Source organism: Fringilla coelebs (genome assembly GCF_963513975.1).
Source record: "Fringilla coelebs genome assembly, chromosome: 5".
In the NCBI taxonomy this organism is placed as follows: Eukaryota; Metazoa; Chordata; class Aves; order Passeriformes; family Fringillidae; genus Fringilla; species Fringilla coelebs.
The window spans coordinates 3,123,142-3,140,061 of record NC_140033.1 but is presented as its reverse complement, the minus strand read 5'-3'; the positions used below and the strand labels follow the sequence as shown (position 1 = coordinate 3,140,061).

At 48.3% G+C, this 16,920-nt stretch overlaps 1 protein-coding gene across 1 annotated transcript in view; it reads right to left on the bottom strand.

Annotated features, from left to right (window-relative positions):
• PODXL (podocalyxin like) overlaps positions 1–16,128 on the bottom strand; it is a 45,006-nt gene extending 28,878 nt beyond the window's left edge. Inside the window, exon 1 of the mRNA XM_084206763.1 lies at positions 15,958–16,128. Coding sequence (XP_084062889.1) covers positions 15,958–16,003 — 46 coding nt within the window. The 5' untranslated portion in view covers positions 16,004–16,128. The remainder of the gene's footprint in view (positions 1–15,957) is intronic.
• Positions 16,129–16,920: the final 792 nt, after the last annotated feature.

Below are 16,920 nucleotides of genomic sequence, written 5' to 3'. Positions count from 1 at the left end.
GGCTGCTGTGCTTTAGGGCTGGGACACCGGCCCTGGTAAACACACACCCAGCGTTCCTGCTCAGCAGGGCCTGGGCAGCCAGAAGGAGACAAATCTGGTTTGAGACAATCACACTGCAGGCTGAAAAAGCCCTGAGGGTTTAATGGAAATGGCAAGGTAGCTGCACGAAATAGCCTCTGTCCCGTGGAGTCCCTCAGGGCACATTTATTCCCTGGTTTGGGGATGGTAATACTCAGAGTGGCAATGAGAGCGAGAAATGCAAAGAGCAGAGGTGGACAGTGGTCTCAGGGCTCAAAAAATCTTCATTCTGAGAGTGGTGAGGGTCCTGGCAGTGCAGGAGCACTCAGCTGAGGGAAGCAAGGATTTACTGCGGGCACATCTCTTGCCAGTGCTCGGACATGCCCCTGCTTTCCACCTGCACTGCACCACCCAAAAAGTACATAAAGGGAAAGACGGCCCAGAAATGGGAAGAAAAATGCCCTTGGCCCACAGCCAGTGGATCAAATTCTCCTGGTAAGGCCTAAGGGTATGGGAGCACCCCAATGCATAGGTTTAGGTGCCATATCAAACTCCTACAGGAGCTGGGAGCCCAAAATATCAAGTGTGCAACAGAAGGTGTGATGGTAACACAGAGAGGCCATCCCAAAGTGGCTTGAGTGGGCTTTGGGTGAGCTTTCTTGAGGTCCTTGGGGCCTCATTCAAACAGCATGCTCTACAACACATGGTGGGATATCTCTGAGGAGGTTTTCCCACTGGCCAGGGCCAGGAATTGAAGCCTGCACAGCAAGTGGCAAAGTGGAGAAGGAAGAAAGGTCTTGCTTCTTAATCAGCCAACCGGCCTGGCTTAATGCTGACAAAGAACAATGTCTATTTTGGTCATCCCTTCCAAGATGGAGCCTGCAAAAGCTTTAATTAGTCAATTAAAAGTGGCTTTGTCATAGGAGATGAGACACAACCGGGATCAGCCAGCTGGGTTCTTGGCTGCTGAATGACATTGTCTTTCCAGCCCAATGACCTCATTGTTAATGACTCAATAGGGGAACAATGTTGTCCACCCAGCAGCCCAGCAAGGAGTGAGATTCCTGCCTGGTTACAGCTGAGCAGAAGAGCATGGGAAGTTGTGGGATGTCACTGGGTTGGGGATGCAATGCTTTGCACTCAGTAGGTTTCAATGACGTGGTTGCGTGCTGAGAAACTGCAGCCAAAAAAAATGTAATATATGAAAAAAAATACAGCACACAACACGGGTCACACTCAGGTCTCCAAAACTCCCATGACAGGTAGAGAGTTTGAGCACAAAGAGATTTGCTGGTCAGGGAGGAAAAACCTAAATGGTATCTAGAGGAAAGCAAAGCTTACAGCACCTGCACCCAGGGTGGTCTGGATGGAACAGACCCTGTCCATGTCACCTTTTGAGCTCAGGGCTTTGCTGACATCTCCCTGCCACCAAAACATCTCCCTGCCACCAAATCCTTCTCTCCAGGGCAGTGCCTGGAGGCTGTGGCAGGGTAAGGGAAGGGAGCAAAGGAAGCAGGAAGGAAGAAGGAGCTGCATCCCCTCCCTGCTGCTAATCATCCTCCTCTTCCTCCTAAGAGGGGCCATCAGGTCTGCAAATACCAGGCTGAGTTCTCACCTTGGAGGGGATCCACAGCTCTGAGTACAGGAGGGAGCTGTGGGGCTGGGCTTGATGGGGATATCCCAATTCCTCTGCTCCTGGGGTGACAGACACCAGGTCCTGCTTTGGGCTCAGCAGGGAAACTCTGACATGTCATCTTGGGTATTTCCTTTAGGAGACTGAGCTGGACTCATGGTGGGGTTGGAGATGGGAGGAGAAGGCAGGGACATGATGGGACCCACAGAAAGTCACCAGCAGAGCAGAGGAGAGGGGGCATTGAACTGGGATTCACTGGGTGCTGCTGGTTGTGATCCTGGAGCTGGGCAGTGGAGGTGGAGCCCCTGCTCTGGTGAAGGCTGCAGCTGCATGAACATTCCTGGCATGTTTGCAAGTGATCCCTGGCCAAATCAAAGCATGGCTCTGCTGCCAAAACTACCTGAAAACAGCATCCCTGATTACAGCTAGGCAGAACAGAGCTGAAAAATCCCCACACACATTTCAAATGTGCATTTGGAGAAGCACAATCTGCTGTGCAAAAATACCCTCTCCCTGCCCTGAGCCCCATCTCCTCCTGACATGTCTGGAAATTATAATTGGATAAAATGCTGCTGGACACCACTCAGAAATCAGGCCCTGAGCCTGCTGACCATGGAGGCAAGAAAGAGCTGAGCCATCAAAAGCAAATGACAACTTCCAGCAATGCTCATTGGTAATTCTCAGTAATTGATTGTTGTTTGCTCTAAATTCTTAGCAACTGATTGCTTTAAATAATTAATAACTTGCAAGCCCACGTACTGCAGACACGGCTCTGTGGTGCAGGCATGCTCCTGGCCCTGGTGGCTGGCACAGAATCATCACAGAATGGTTTGGGTTGGAAGGGACATTGAAGATCATCTTGTTCCAGCCCTCCTGTCATGGGCAGGGACACCTTCCACTAGACCAGAACTCCACTCAGCCTAGCCTGGAATTGCTCTGCTTCTCCATCACCAGTCCCTCCCAGTACCCAGACCTCCCAATCTGGGCCACAGAGTCACTGATGAGAGGCTGAAATGCTCAAATGATACAAACCAACAGCACCAGGTCCTTTGCCCAGGACGTTTCTGCACAGCAGAGCAGCCAAATAAATAAAATATGTGGTGGAATCCAGGCACTGCATTTTGGGACTAAGGATGATGCAGCAGATGGCCAAGTCCTGTGCTGCTGCAGGATTCAAATCAGCTCTCCCAAACAGGGGCAGAAACAGTGTTGGAGGAAATCAAGGTGTGGAGCAAATCCCCTTCTTGCAAACCCTAACCCTAACCCTGATGCTTGGAGAGCAGCCCAAACGTGTGAGGAGTTACAGCATCAGGACATTTGGATGCTGGGCCCTCACCCCTGGGAAGATAGCTCAACTCCAAATCCAAGCAGATCCAAAGCTGATCCTTATTACTACAGAACAAATTCCTTACTCCTAATCTAGACTACCAAGCAGAGGGCTCCTCCTTTCTTTCCCCACTCTTGGCAGTTTCATGGCAACAGCCATAGCTTGAACAGACTGGGAAAATTTGCAACTCTTTGGCTTTGGGGAGTCCTGAGAGATGCAGGTGGTACCAAGTTCCTGTAACAAGCCCTTTCTTGCCTTTTGTGAGGAGAAAAAATGGGAAATCTGCCCACAGGCATAACTGTCCATGTCAGCAAGGAATAGTCTTGGTGCTTAAAACAGGGGCTGGGAGATCCAAGGGTCTCAGAAATAAATATTTCCTCCAATATTTCCCCTATTTCCTTTCTAAAAAAATACTCTAAGAAATAAATTCCTGAGGCAGGAATGCTTCTTATTTCTTCACACATAGGCTGTGAGCATCTGATCTTGTCAGATTTGAGCAGAGACAAAATCTTAGCACCTCTTCTCTCTCCTGTCCCTCTGTGGGGTGAGTGCCTCTGCTCAGACCGAGTGGAAATCCTTGCAGGAACAGCTCATGGGCTGCACTTTTTTTATCCTCCCCCTCACTGTGATGAGTGTCAGCCTTCAGGATGGGAGTTAATTAATTAATTCATTAATAAGTAAAGTGGGATCCCAAAATCCAGCCTCAAAGGCGGTTCCCCTACAGAGGTTTCCTTGTGCTGCTCCTTCTTACTCATCCACTTTATCAACACTCCTCTTCCAGCACCTCAGGGTACCAATCTGACCAGCCAAGACAGAGATAAACCCCTGCCCCAAAACTGCTTCTGAGCTGGATTAGAAGGGAGCCCTCCCTAAAAGGCCAGCTGGGCTCGGGGCATCCCCCGGCTGCTGCTCCCAGGGGAAGCAGCTTTGCATCCATCCCCCATCGCTGCTGCTGCTGCCCCCACAGAGCCCCCTCCTAATCAAACCCCCTCCTAATCAGATTGGAGCTGTCCTGCCAGACATGCAAAAGGTTCTCACGGCAGAAAAAGCGAGGAGCTGCCACCCTCCTCCTCCTCCTGCCTCTCAAACACAAACACAGCCCGAAATAGCCGGCATTCCTTCGGCGTGTCTGTCCCCCCCAGCGCTCCCCATCAAACCCCCAAGGCACATGGAGCTTCTCTTGGTGGTTTCCTGACTTCTTTTATTTTTTTCCCCCACTTGCAGTATTTTATCAGGATTGGCAGTGGGATTTTTCTGTGTGAGAACCTAGAGGAGATAACGGAGAGCTGCATGAGTGCAACCACTCCAGAGCTTGGCTTTGGGTTTGGGCCAAAATCACCCACTCTCCACAGCACCCCCATGAATTTCTCACCAGTAACCATCATGCAGATGGCTCTGCACCCATCCAGAGCCTCTCCAATTGTCCATGGCATGTCCTGCAATGCTGAAAGCTGGCCAGGAATTAAGTGCAGAGACTCCTGAAGGAGCTGCTGGTGGGGTCAGGTCCCTTTGCTTCCATCAAGGATGCTAAAAAATGCTGGAATTTTCATTTCTAACATGATCAGGGAAGAAGAGCACTGCTGCCTTGGGGTTCTCCTGTGACACCCAAACTCCTTTAAATACCCAAAATTTCACCAGGTGCAGCTATCAGCTACCTGTGGCCAGGTGCAGTAATAGGAACACACAAACAGGTGGAATTTTTTAAAGCAGACAACCACCTTTTTGCTTTCTCAACCATCAGTTTGGACTCCTGCATTTCCCTCCCCAACCCTCTGTAAAGGACATTCATAAATGCACACACTGATCATGAAATCCCCTTGCCACCAACCCAACCTCACATTTCTACTCTTCACCACCCTCCCACCACTCCACTGTGCTTGAGCCACTTCCTTTGCCAAAATAAAAGCTTTTTTTTTTCCCCTCCCAAACTGGCTGCCCTAAATCACCCCCAGCAACGGAAGCTGTGATTTGGAGAAACCTGGAATGGGGAGTGTGGACAGTGATGGGTGACAGGTTTTGTCCTTCACTGGACAGCCAACAGTGGGGGTTGTATTGCCCATCCTTGTCCTCATTAGGAATTCCTCAACATCCACCCTTCCACTGCTAACCTTCTCCTGGCTGGAAAACCCCCCAGGAAATCATGTTTGGGGGTGAGATGGTGAATTACAGGCCAGGTTTTGAGAAGAACTCACCATGGAAGAACTTCTCAGGAGCATGGCCATCGTGGGATGCTGCTCCTCCCGAGAGCCTGGGAGGGATTTGGGCTAAGGAAATGCAGAGTGAGGGCTGAAGGAACCTGCCCAGGGTCTGTTTGTGCATCCTCCACCCTGAGTTGGCTCAAAATGCAGCTTATCAGAGACATTTATCAGCCTAAACTGATGGGTTGCAGCAGAAGCAGATGTGTCCTCTCACTGGGATGGCTTTGTGCAAAGAGTGATGGCAGGAGCAGCAACCACAATCACCTCAGGATTATTTTATTTTCCTTCTTTTTCTCCCCTCTGTTGCTTTAAACAGCAAAGTTTTATTTGCCAACCTTGCTGGAGAAAAAGCTCTCATGTTGGATCAGCAAGGAGACACATCAGAACATGCTGCATGAAAGGAATGGGCCACAATCCATCAAGCCCAAATCTCTTCCTAATTTTTGGGAGACCAGATTTTATCATCTAGCACCAAAAAGAACATTAAATATATTGCAGTGAGACCAGACCCAACCAGGACACCCATGGCACTTGGGAAACTCAGCTTTTCCAGCACTAAGTGGGGCTGGATTTGGATGTGAGACAAAAACAGGGTGGTCAATTAAAAGAACTATTGTCAATTTTTGCTTCTCTTTAATTGCTTTCTGCCTACACTATGGGCAGATGTCCAGGGTATCCAGACATGGGATGGTTAGTTAGACAGTCAAAAGTTATTTGCATAAACCTCAGCTATCCATTGAAATTCCCTCTCCAAGTCAAGGAGAAATGCATTCAGCTGCTCCACCAACAGTTAATTCCAAGCTGCAAAAACAACTGGAAATTAGCAGCTGAAAACCAAAATTGTTTCCTCTCCCATTTTAAACAGTAAGAAGTGAATATTAAGAGAATGACTCCTGTTTATTTGAAACCCTCAAGGGACACAGAACAATTCATTTCAGTCACTAACTCCATCACAGACTGATGCTGGAGATTTGCTCAGTGAATTGCTCAGCACTAAACGGAAAAGTTTGTTGAAAAGTTTATTGCATAAGGTACCCAGGTCCTTGGTTATTTGATGTATCTTAAAGGAATTGTAAATGCTCTTTTGCACTTGTCAGTTTAACAGAAATTTCCTCTACAAGCAAAGAGTGATTTCCACCAATAAACCCTAAATTACTTTTATTCATCATTACCAAGGACGACTCCAGAGATGCATAAATTAGAGATCAAAATAGAGAGGTCTCAGGCTATAAAATTCCTTCCACAAATATGTTCAGTGTGCCAACCTGGTTAGAAAACACAGTTGAAAGGCAAAAGTGGGCTGTAAATCTCCAAGTTTTACAATGAGGAGAATCAGCCCTGCTTAAGGGATATAGCTATGAATTGTAAATGAAAAACATGATAAAAACCAAATCATTCAAATTATGACTTTCTCCTTCTGTATTTTAAGTCATGATTAAAATTCATAATTTAAGCCACATCAATTTAAATCAAAGCACCCTGCCATAAAATGAGGTTTTGAACCCTTTGTGAAGCTTTAATGAGAAAAAAAGATCATTCTCCTGTTGAATGCAGTTAATGGGGATTTATTTGTGCCATTCGTGGGCAGGAACTGTCTCAGAAGCCCACAAAATCACATGGACTGAGAGCCTTGAGGGCTTTTTTTAGCCAGCTGGGAAAATTTTAAGGAAACAAAATAATTGTCTATAATAGGGTGTTGCATTAATCTCTAAACTTTCATTTTCCGCAGCGTTCCGCGTACTGTGCAGGACAGGAAAATTTATTCTTTATGTCAGAGAGATCAGCATCTCTCCTTGGTTTTTGGTATGGGAATGACCCTGAGCCTTGGGAAAGTGGAGGTGATGGGGAGATTAACTCCTGCACCCTTGAAATTTGGGCTCAAGGCTGTGAATTTTGCTCTCTGGCTTCACAGCTGACACAATGCCCTGTCCCATTTTGCTTATCTTTTGTCCTGGCTGTCTCTCAGTTGGATCAGGATTTCTGATAGCCCCAGAATTTCTGGTTCCTCCCATTTGCAGCACAGGTATCACAGCTTTTCTTTGCCACACAGGATTTTGGGGTGTTCATGGCAATGCTGTGATTTGGTATAAATTTATGTGCCCTTAGAATGAGGCAATGGAGAGCACAAACATTTCTTAGCATTTGTCAAACCAGATCAGGGTGCTGATCCATCTGAAAATGAGACCAATGTTAGAAGGAAAAAGCCAACAAAAAGAAAATAAAACAGGAGGAGGCTGTTTTCTGCTTTTACTGTGTGTTGCTACTTTCTCTGCTTTGCCAAGAGAAACCCACAGGAACAAATTCTTGTTTGTTTATTTGTTGTTTTTATTCCTTCAGGCTCCAAAACCGAACCAGGTCGCCAGCAGAGAGTGATGGCTGCACAAAATGCATGATGAGAATACTGATTTGGAGTCCTGCAATCACAACCTGCTTTGAGGCTGCTCCTTATCAACTGACTCAGTAGGTAATAAAAAACTTGCTTCTCTTACCTGTGCTTTAACCATTTCTTCTGTTGTTTGATTAATTAGAAAGGTTCAATGAGAACAGCTTTATTGCTTATTTATTGTGGATATAGATATAGATACATATAGGTATAGATTAGATATAGAATTGGATATATCTCAAGGACCTTGGTTACTTGATGTTGTTCCAGAACCACCACTGCTAACCAGATCCGTGCTGGCACAGAGCATCTCTTCAATTACTCTGCTTTTTCTCACAGTCAGGGCTCACAGTATTTTGATAAGCAGCACATAATAGTCACCCTGAGAGCTCTCCACTTTCCACAGCCTGCAGCAGTATCATTTAAACTTTTTTCTCTCTTTTTTTTTTCCCATTTGCCTACGTGGTGGAATGTCTTATCTTGCTCTCCTGCCTTTAGACTCCAGGGAGGAGGGGGAAAAAAGAAGTGGTCTTTGCTATTAGGTTTCAAAGAAGCACTTTCTCAAAACAGAGTTTCTCCAAGCCTTTCTGAAGAGCCTTTCAAGTCCCCTTTGTCCAAGTTAGAAATTGGGTATTTTTCTCTTTGCCTGTATCCAGCAGAAGCCACTTAGAATAAAAGTCTAACAAGGCTGTCTCCTCATTTCTCTACAATAGATCCAATATATATTTAAGTATTAGAGCTTAATTTCTAAGCCAATTTCTACCTCCTCCTCCAGTTAAATTTGCCAAAATCAATTAAGGCTGAGAGAGAAAATTTCAGCCTTTGCCATTAATAACTGAGGCCTTATTCTTCCACTGCAAAATGACCTTCCTTCCCCTTTCACCACCCTCATCAGCCATGTGGCCTTAGACCAAAGCTGCACTCAGAGCCTGTGAAACAGAGAAAAAGCCACTGGATAAATCCAATTTTATTCAGAATGATAAGGATATGAAGCAGACCTCAAAGCAACAACTAAAATGGGACCAACTCAGAAAGAAAAAAATTACCTTTTCAGTTTTGGAGGAGCTTCTAACACAGATCCCATCTCTGCCTATTTCTAAGGATCTGTCCCGCACTTGACAAGGCACAGGTTTAGTTTTTGAACCCAAGGACCATGTTCTTCTTATTTGCCTGTTCATTTTGCAGCCTTTAGGGTGCACTCCTGACCCACCAGCAAGAAGTTCATCCAAATCCCAAAACCAATTTTTTTTTTTACATTTTTGAGTGCATATGGTGTTAGACAAAGTGTTTCCAGGGGCAGGTCCTGGATATTTTTGGTGCAACATCAGACCATGTTGGGGAGCATTTATGGAAACAAGCATCTCTAGTGTGCAAATCATCCCAAGACCCATCTGAATTGCCTTCAGAAGGCACAGCTGGATTCAAGGATAACTCAGCTTCAACCTTGAACACCTTAGTTAAATATCTAAACCTCCATGGCCTTATCTGGGGTCTTTAGTGGGAGGAAAAGGCAGAAGAGTCACACTGTGACTCCCAATTTTCCCTTCCTCCTCAAGTCCAGTCATCCCAGTTTGCCAAACTGGAACCCAGACCCAAGACACAGAACCTTGGATGTTATTCACAAGTGGAGCCTTGCTGAAAGCCAAATCTCAGCCTGGCCTGTACCTTTCCCTCTGCTGTTCATTTTGGATGCACATCCAAAATTCCAGCAGCGCTGGAATTCCCATTGCCCAAAATAAAGGTTCACTCCTGTTCCTTCCCCCTCCTGCTCTCTGCTGGGTGCTGTGGCATCACACTGAGTCGATTTTAATAAGCTGTTTGAATTCTCCTTGTGTCCTTGCAATGCTTTGTCACCAAGGTGTCACCGGTGTCTGCTGAGAGCGCCTGGCCCGCGGCCAAGCGAGGTGTGGGACACGTGTTATTTATGGGGGAGAAAAGGGGCCTGCAGCATGCAGGGATGCAGGGATGCAAAGATTTGCTAAACAGGCACATCTGGTGGTGAGAAAACTTCCAACAGCAAGACCTGGGACCCAACAGGCAGATGAGTAATGAAGGATGTTGGTGGTTTTGGAGTTTGAGGAGCTCTGCTTTGATGCCTCAGGTTTTAGCTTTCAGGGGGGAAATGATGCCTCAGGTTGAGCTTTTCTATTTTTCACATTCTGTGCTGCTTTGGTCTGTGGGTCTGAGCTTCATATTATGGGATGGTGAGCTCTGTGCACAGAGCAGGGAGACAAAACAATTCCTGCTCCAGCTGGGCACCAAGGACAAATGAGCCAAATCTCAGGGCAGGAGCACAAACCCCGTGGGCTGCAGAGAGAAAAACAAGCAGGGTGGGACTGCAGGGGCTGAAGCTGGGATGGGACAATGAACTGCAAGGTGCAAATGGAGCAGAGCTGATCCCAGGGAGAGACCCCGGCAGCGCTCGGGGATTTTGGGGCCATTTTGGTTCATCTTGGGTGCAGCCCTGGCTGGGCTCTGGTGCTGCCCCAGGAGGATCTCCATGGAGGAGATCCTTTCCATAAATCCCTTCTTTATTCTTTAGCTCCATCTAGTCTTTGTTCTAGGTCAGCCTTCACAAGGCATCAGTTTCACCTCTTGAAGGAGGGAGGGGTTTTTTTCTCTTTAGGCTATCCTGGCATTTTCTGGTTCTCAATGGATTTCAGCAAAATTCAGTGCCAAAAGCTGGCTCTAAGACACACAACAGCTCAAATCAAGTGCACATGGGCATGTGACCCTCAAAAAGTCACCCTAAATAAGCTACCACAGAGCTCTGCACTCCCCAAAGTCCTGAAAGGTACTATCAGCATTTTCAAAGATTCCCACCAATAATCACTATTTCCAGCATTATTTGCAATTCAAAGCCAGCAGGTATCTTGAAACAGATTTAGTCATCTTTGAAGGCACCTCAGCTTTACTGTGAGGGTGGGCAGGCCCTGGCACAGGCTGCCCAGAGAAGCTGTGGCTGTCCCTGGATCCCTGGAAGTGTCCAAGGCCAGGTTGGATGGGGATTGGAGCCACCTGGGACAGTGGAAGGTGTCCCTGCCCATGGAATCATGGAACCATTAGTAGGAAAAGACCTCTAGGAACATTAAGTCCATTAAGTTATTAAGCTAACATGCCAGGTCCCCCACTAAATCACATCTCTAAGCACCACATTTACACTTTTGAACACTTCTCAATGCTATTTGTACCACAGCAGCCCTGGCTGAGAGAATCCCCCCTGTCCCTGACCACTCACTGCACAGTCTGGCCACCAAACACTTGAAAAATAGAGAGAGGAACTCCACCACAGCCAGTTCTTTAAACAGCATTTCATCTCTTCAGTTTTTAGCTGAAAAAAATCTTATATGATTTTTGTACAGTAACAAGGAAGATTATCTGTTTCTCCCCAGCTCTGTCTACCTTCCCAGACAGGGCTTTTTAACATAAAAATTAGCATCTTTCTGGATTAAAATTAGCATATTTTTGGATAAAAATTAGCATCTCTTTGAGCACCTCTGGAGCTGCGATATGAGCAGAGCACATCCCTCCTCCCTGTTTGCAGTGGATCTGTGTATTCCTCAAGGATCCCCAGAGCAAAACACTGCAAGGCTTCAGCCCAGCACAACAACAAATACATAATTAGAGCGCTTAAAACCCGATGAAGCTCAGACAAACTGTCCCCAAACCTCCCAAATAACAAAGCACTGGAGGAAGCACCCTCACTCTGGGGTGTGGGGCACCATCCCACCAGGCAGTTCAGGGAAAAAAATAAGGATTCTTTTTATTAAGCCCCAGTGTCAAACAGAGGGGTTTTTGAGGGAGATGGGTGCCACATCCCCAAAGGAGCTGCAAGATCCAAATGAATAATCAAGGTGGCCTCACAAATTTCAGGTGAAACACTTCATGGATTCGTTTGGCAATTCCAAGGCTAAAGGAAGTGCTCTCTGCCAGGTGGAGTATTTGGCAAAGCCCTGGGGGTGGCACTGGATTGAGCCCAGGTAGCTGGAGAGCAAGAAATGCCAGATGACTTTGTGTGTGCATTGCTCAGAGAGTGGGAAAAGAGAGAGAGAAAAAAAAAAAAAAGAAAGAAAAAAGCAAGGTTTGCTGAGGATCTCTGTGTGAAGGAAAGGGCAGGCATTGCAAGAATTCAGAAACAACATCCTTAGGTGGAGATGGGCCAGTAGTGGAAGGGGCTGAGCACGTAAACAGGCTCAGGAGCAGGAAGCTGCCAGGAGCGTGTGAAAGCCCTGGAGAGGCTGCTGAGATTTCACATGCCTGACACAGGGAATGGACCCAACCGGGCCACCCGGATTCCTGCAGGGTTCAAACCCTCCCGTGCTGCTCTGGGCAGAGCTGGGGGTGGCTCCTGGAGTGCAGGGCTGGTGTCAGGCTGGGAACAACACTGCAGGTCAGGTGCATGCTCAGGCTCACAACCTTGGTGTTTTTAAGTGTCACTACTCATCAGCTCAGCAGTGGGGAAGGAGGAATTCCTGCACATCCACAGGTGGGTTTGCTACAGGCATCATCCTGCCTGGAGCACCTGGAGATGAAGCTGAGCTTGGGGATGAAGCTGAGCCCCTGTGGCACAGGCAGATGTGACAGCAGGACTTCACCTTCACCCTGTAAGGACAAAACCCCATTCACCCCATCCTTGGCTCTGCAGAGCTTCAGGGGGCTCTGGGTGGAATTTAAAGGTGGAATTTAAAAGTGTTTTTTGCCTAATACCCAGGGAGCAACATGAAAGCATCTCTAAACTTATTTCAAAGTTTAGGAGCAGCAAGGAATGGCAGAAAACGCTGTTTTGAAAGACTTAATCAATTAATTTTTGAGAAAGATGTAATAGGGTCACTTCAGAGTGTTATAGAAACAGGTCCACACACTCCAAGCCTGTTTTGTCCCAATCCCAGTGTATTTATCACCTCATTTTGGAAAACAGAACAAAACCTTCTGAGAAGGCAAAGTCAGCTAAACTCAGCTAAATTCTGGCCAGCACAAGAAAAATTGCGTGAACAGCTCCTGCTTTATGCCAGTATTAATGATGCTCAGGGCTTCCTGAGTCTTAATGGGAAGAGAAATCTCTTTTAAAGCCCCTGTTGGCATCAGGGACAGATGGGGATTCACACCTGCCTGCCCACCAAACCCCGTGAGTCCCAAGAGGAACAGGAGAAAACAAGGAGCAGGCAGAGATTTCAGGCAGAGCTCTGGGAATTCACCCCAGAGTTAAATCCCCAGGGCCCTGCCTCCACTTGTGCTTTTATTACTGGTGTGGTGGGTCCTTGGGAACACAGCAAAGGGGCCATCCAGAGCAGCATCATGGATAAAGGGGCAAAATTTAGGGTACCTAAACCCCAACAGCTCCTCTCTGCTCTCACAGAGTGATAAAACCCCCAGGATAACGGGGGCACAGCCAGAGGGATCATCACTGCCTGTGAATTACCTCCCTCAGTGGCCAAAAACACCCCAGAACTCATTCTGGTGGGTTTAGACCTATTAGAATGGCAGATGGAGAGACAAAATACAGGGTTTATAGGGAAAATAATAACCAAAGTGCTACCCCAGCCTCCCTGCAAATGCTGGGAGCAGATATTTCCAGCCACCAGCATGAATGATCCCCCTCATCACAAACCTATAGGGCAGATCCTGGAATTAGATCAGTATATTGCACGGTTCCAGTTCCTTTCATCCAGGAATCTTCGAGTGATTTACAAACAATCCTTTAATTAAGGCTCCCAAACAGCCCCTGGGGTAGTGTTACTGTGTCTGTGAGGGGAATCCAAGGCTTTGCACGGCTAAAATGGCAAAAAGGCTGCAAAAGTCTTATCAAAATTCCTCTGAGACAAAATATCTTACAGGAGTCTCTCTGCTTTGATGCTGATTCTAAAACCCCCTCTGGTTAAACATTTTTTTTTTCTCCTCCTGGGGGCATGGCCCCAATTGCCTCCTCCTGCCTGTGTCAGGATTAGTATTCAATGGATAAAATGTTTGTTTTTAAAATGCACACCTCTGACAGCTCATCCACAAACACCAACTCCCAGTACCAGGGAACTCTCAGTACTGGGGAGGTAGCCTGGGAATTCAGCTTTGGGAATGAAAAGTGATGTTTTGGCAACAAGGGTTTCAAACCCATCAATCTGTGCCTTGCTTTGAGCCCGGTGCTTGATCTCTGGTAAAAACCCTTCCTGCCCTTTTTTGCCCCCAGGACAGGTTTGAGCTGTGGCTCTTTTGAATCCCTTGAGAATAAAAAGTATTTTTTGTCTCTTCCTGATGCAATTTTGCTATCAGAGCGCCGGTGGGAATACAAGATGCAATGTGGAGAAGGAATAAATAAAATAAAATATCCCATGAAGATGCTGTAATGGGTAACTCTGAGCACCTCCCCGGCCGGTGGAATTTAAGGATGTATTTGCTGCATCTCTTGCACACACTAGCTGTGCATTGTCTAAAGCTGATTTTCTTCTGATTTAAGCAAGGATATAAAGAGGAATCTCTGCAAAATCAGGGCATTGGGATGTACAAGCCTAGGAGTCAGTATTTCTAAGGAAATTGCTGTACCCCAGGGAGCTGCTTTTAAAAATTCATCAACCTTGGGCAGGTTCTACTCTGCCCCACACACAGAAGTTGTCACCTTCCAAAAACCAGCTCTGAAATCCCCAACTCTCATTTCACACCCAATTTAAACACAGCAAATCATGCAGGCTCCATCCCAGTCGTTATTTCCTAAGATACCCAAAATATTACAGCTTCACTTACAAACTTCTTCCCATCTAAGGAGGAAGGGGAAAAAAGATGAATTTTAGGCTGTGAGAAACTCAGATGACCACAGCAGATTCCAGCTTTGGAGTTAAGCACTGCTGGGACCCTGAGCCCAAACACTCAGCAAACAGGGATGCCTATCTTGGCCCCTAAGGAAGAAAATCCTGGTTCCAATACCCAGGGAGCAACATAAAAGCATCTCTAAGGAGCTTATTTCAAAATTTAAGAGCAGCAAGGAATGGCAGAAAACGCTGTTTTAAAGGATTTAATCAATTAATTTTTGAGAAAGATGAAATAGGATCACTTCAGAGTGTTATAGAAACAGGTCCACACACTCCAAGCCTGTTTTGTCCCAGTCCCATTGTATTTATCACCTCATTTTGGAAAACAGAACAAAACCTTCTGAGAAGGCAAAGTCAGCTAAACTCAGCTAAATTCTGGCCAGCACAAGAAAAATTGCATGAACAGCTCCTGCTTTATGCCAGTATTAATGATGCTCAGGGCTTCCTGAGTCTTAATGGGAAGAGAAATCTCTTTGAAAGCCCCTGTTGGCATCGGGGACAGATGGGGGTTCACACCTGCCTGCCCACCAAACCCCGTGAGTCCCAAGAGGAACAGGAGAAAACAAGGAGCAGGCAGAGATTTCAGGCAGAGCTCTGGGAATTCACCCCAGAGTTAAATCCCCAGGGCCCTGCCTCCACTTGTGCTTTTACCTCCGGAGCATCCCCCAGCTTTTGTTACCTTGAATAAAAGCACATTCAGCTCTGCAGAAGCTCTCTCTTCTGGGAGCCGTGAGTTGGAGCAGGATTTTATTTTATTATTCATTTCATTATTATTTTATTTTATTTTATTATTTTGTTTTATTTTATTTTATTATTTTGTTTAATTATTTTATTTTATGTTATTTTCGCACCTCCCTCTCCTTCCCTGATTACAAGGAAGAAATGCCTCACTCCTCCCTACCTTTACTCACTCTGGAAAGCATCAGTGCATTTTCTTTCCCTGCTACTTCTCCATGTGGTTTATGGCCACTTCTCCGACAAAACACCCCACCAGAGCACCACAACTCCCACTCCATCACCCCGAACATCCTCCCGAACCCGAACACTACCGCAGCACCCCAGGAGCTGTTTCCACTCTCAAACCTCGCCAAGAATCCCCAGTTTCACCTTTTCCCAACTCCACCACCAACTTCCACGCGGGAATTGCTGGCCCCAGCAGCATTCCCCACTCCTCTCCCGCGCCATCTCTGCCTCACGTTCCGCGGGCGCAGCACCTGAACCACTGCAAGAACAGCCCCGCCACGCCGACCCCAAAAATCCCCCCGGCTCGACGGGACCCCAAAAGCGGGGCGAGAAGCTCGGCTCTCCCCAGAGCCCGAGCGGGAGCGGGATGCGGGAGGGCAGAGCTGGAGGCTCATCCCTCCGCAGAACCGAGCAGCACTGCGGCTCCAAGTTGCGCTGCCGCGGAGCGCTGGATGCGCCCCGGCTGCCGATAAGAGCCGCGATAAAGCCGCATCGGGGCGGCGGGTGCGCGCCCCGCGTTCCCCGGCTGCTGTTCCGCCAAACTCGCCAATAGTAACGGGAAAAGCGGAGCGCGGCGAGAAGGCGAGGGATGCTTGAAGCGGGGGAGAAGGCACGGGAAGCGGAGGGGCGGCACTCACCGAGCAGCAGCAGCGGCAGCAGCGGCAGCAGCCCCGCAGCCCGCATGGTGCCTCGGCGCGGCCGTCCCGGCGCGGCTCCCGGCGCTCTCTCACGGCGGGGCGGGCGGGCGATGCCCTCCCTCCCCCGGCCCCGGCCCCGGCCACGGCCCCGGCCGCGGGCCCCCCCTTCTCCCGCCGCCGGGGGAGGCGCAGGACGGCCTCGGACCGCCCCCGCCTCCGCCCCCGGCGCGGCGGGAGAGAGCGCCGGGATGGGGATGGGTGGGGATGGATGGGGATAGGGATCGGGATAGGGATCGGGATGGGGATGGGGATGGGGATGAGGGTGGGGATGGGGATGGGGATGGGGATGGGGATGGGGACGGGGACGGGGATGGGGATGGGGATGGGGATGGGGATGGGGATGGGGATGGGGATGGGGATGGGGATGGGGATGGGGATGGGGATAGGGATGGGGATGGGGATGGGGATGGGGATGGGGATGGGGATGGGGATGGGGATAGGGATAGGGATGGGGATGACGGTGGGGATGGGGAGAGGGATGAGGATGGGCATGGGCATGGGCATGGATGGGGACTGATGGGGATGGGGATAAGGATAGGGATAGGCATGGGGATGGATGGGGATGGGAATACATGGGGATGGAAATGGGATGGGATGGGGATGGATGGGGATAGGCATGGGGGTGGATAGAGATGGGGATGGATGGGTATGGGGATGGGGATAGGCATGGGATGGGGATGGATGGGTAGGGGTATGGGGATAGGGATGGGGATGGATGGGGATGGGGATATGGATGGATGGGGATGGGAATGGGCATGGGGATGGGGATGGATGGGGATGGAGTGGGCAGCAAGGAGCAGGGAATGCACCTGTGGAGGGGATGGACAGTCTGGGGGAGATTTGGACTTCTCAACTTCATGGAGGGATTTGGGGAGTTTCCATTGGAGGTGGGAAGTTGGAGAG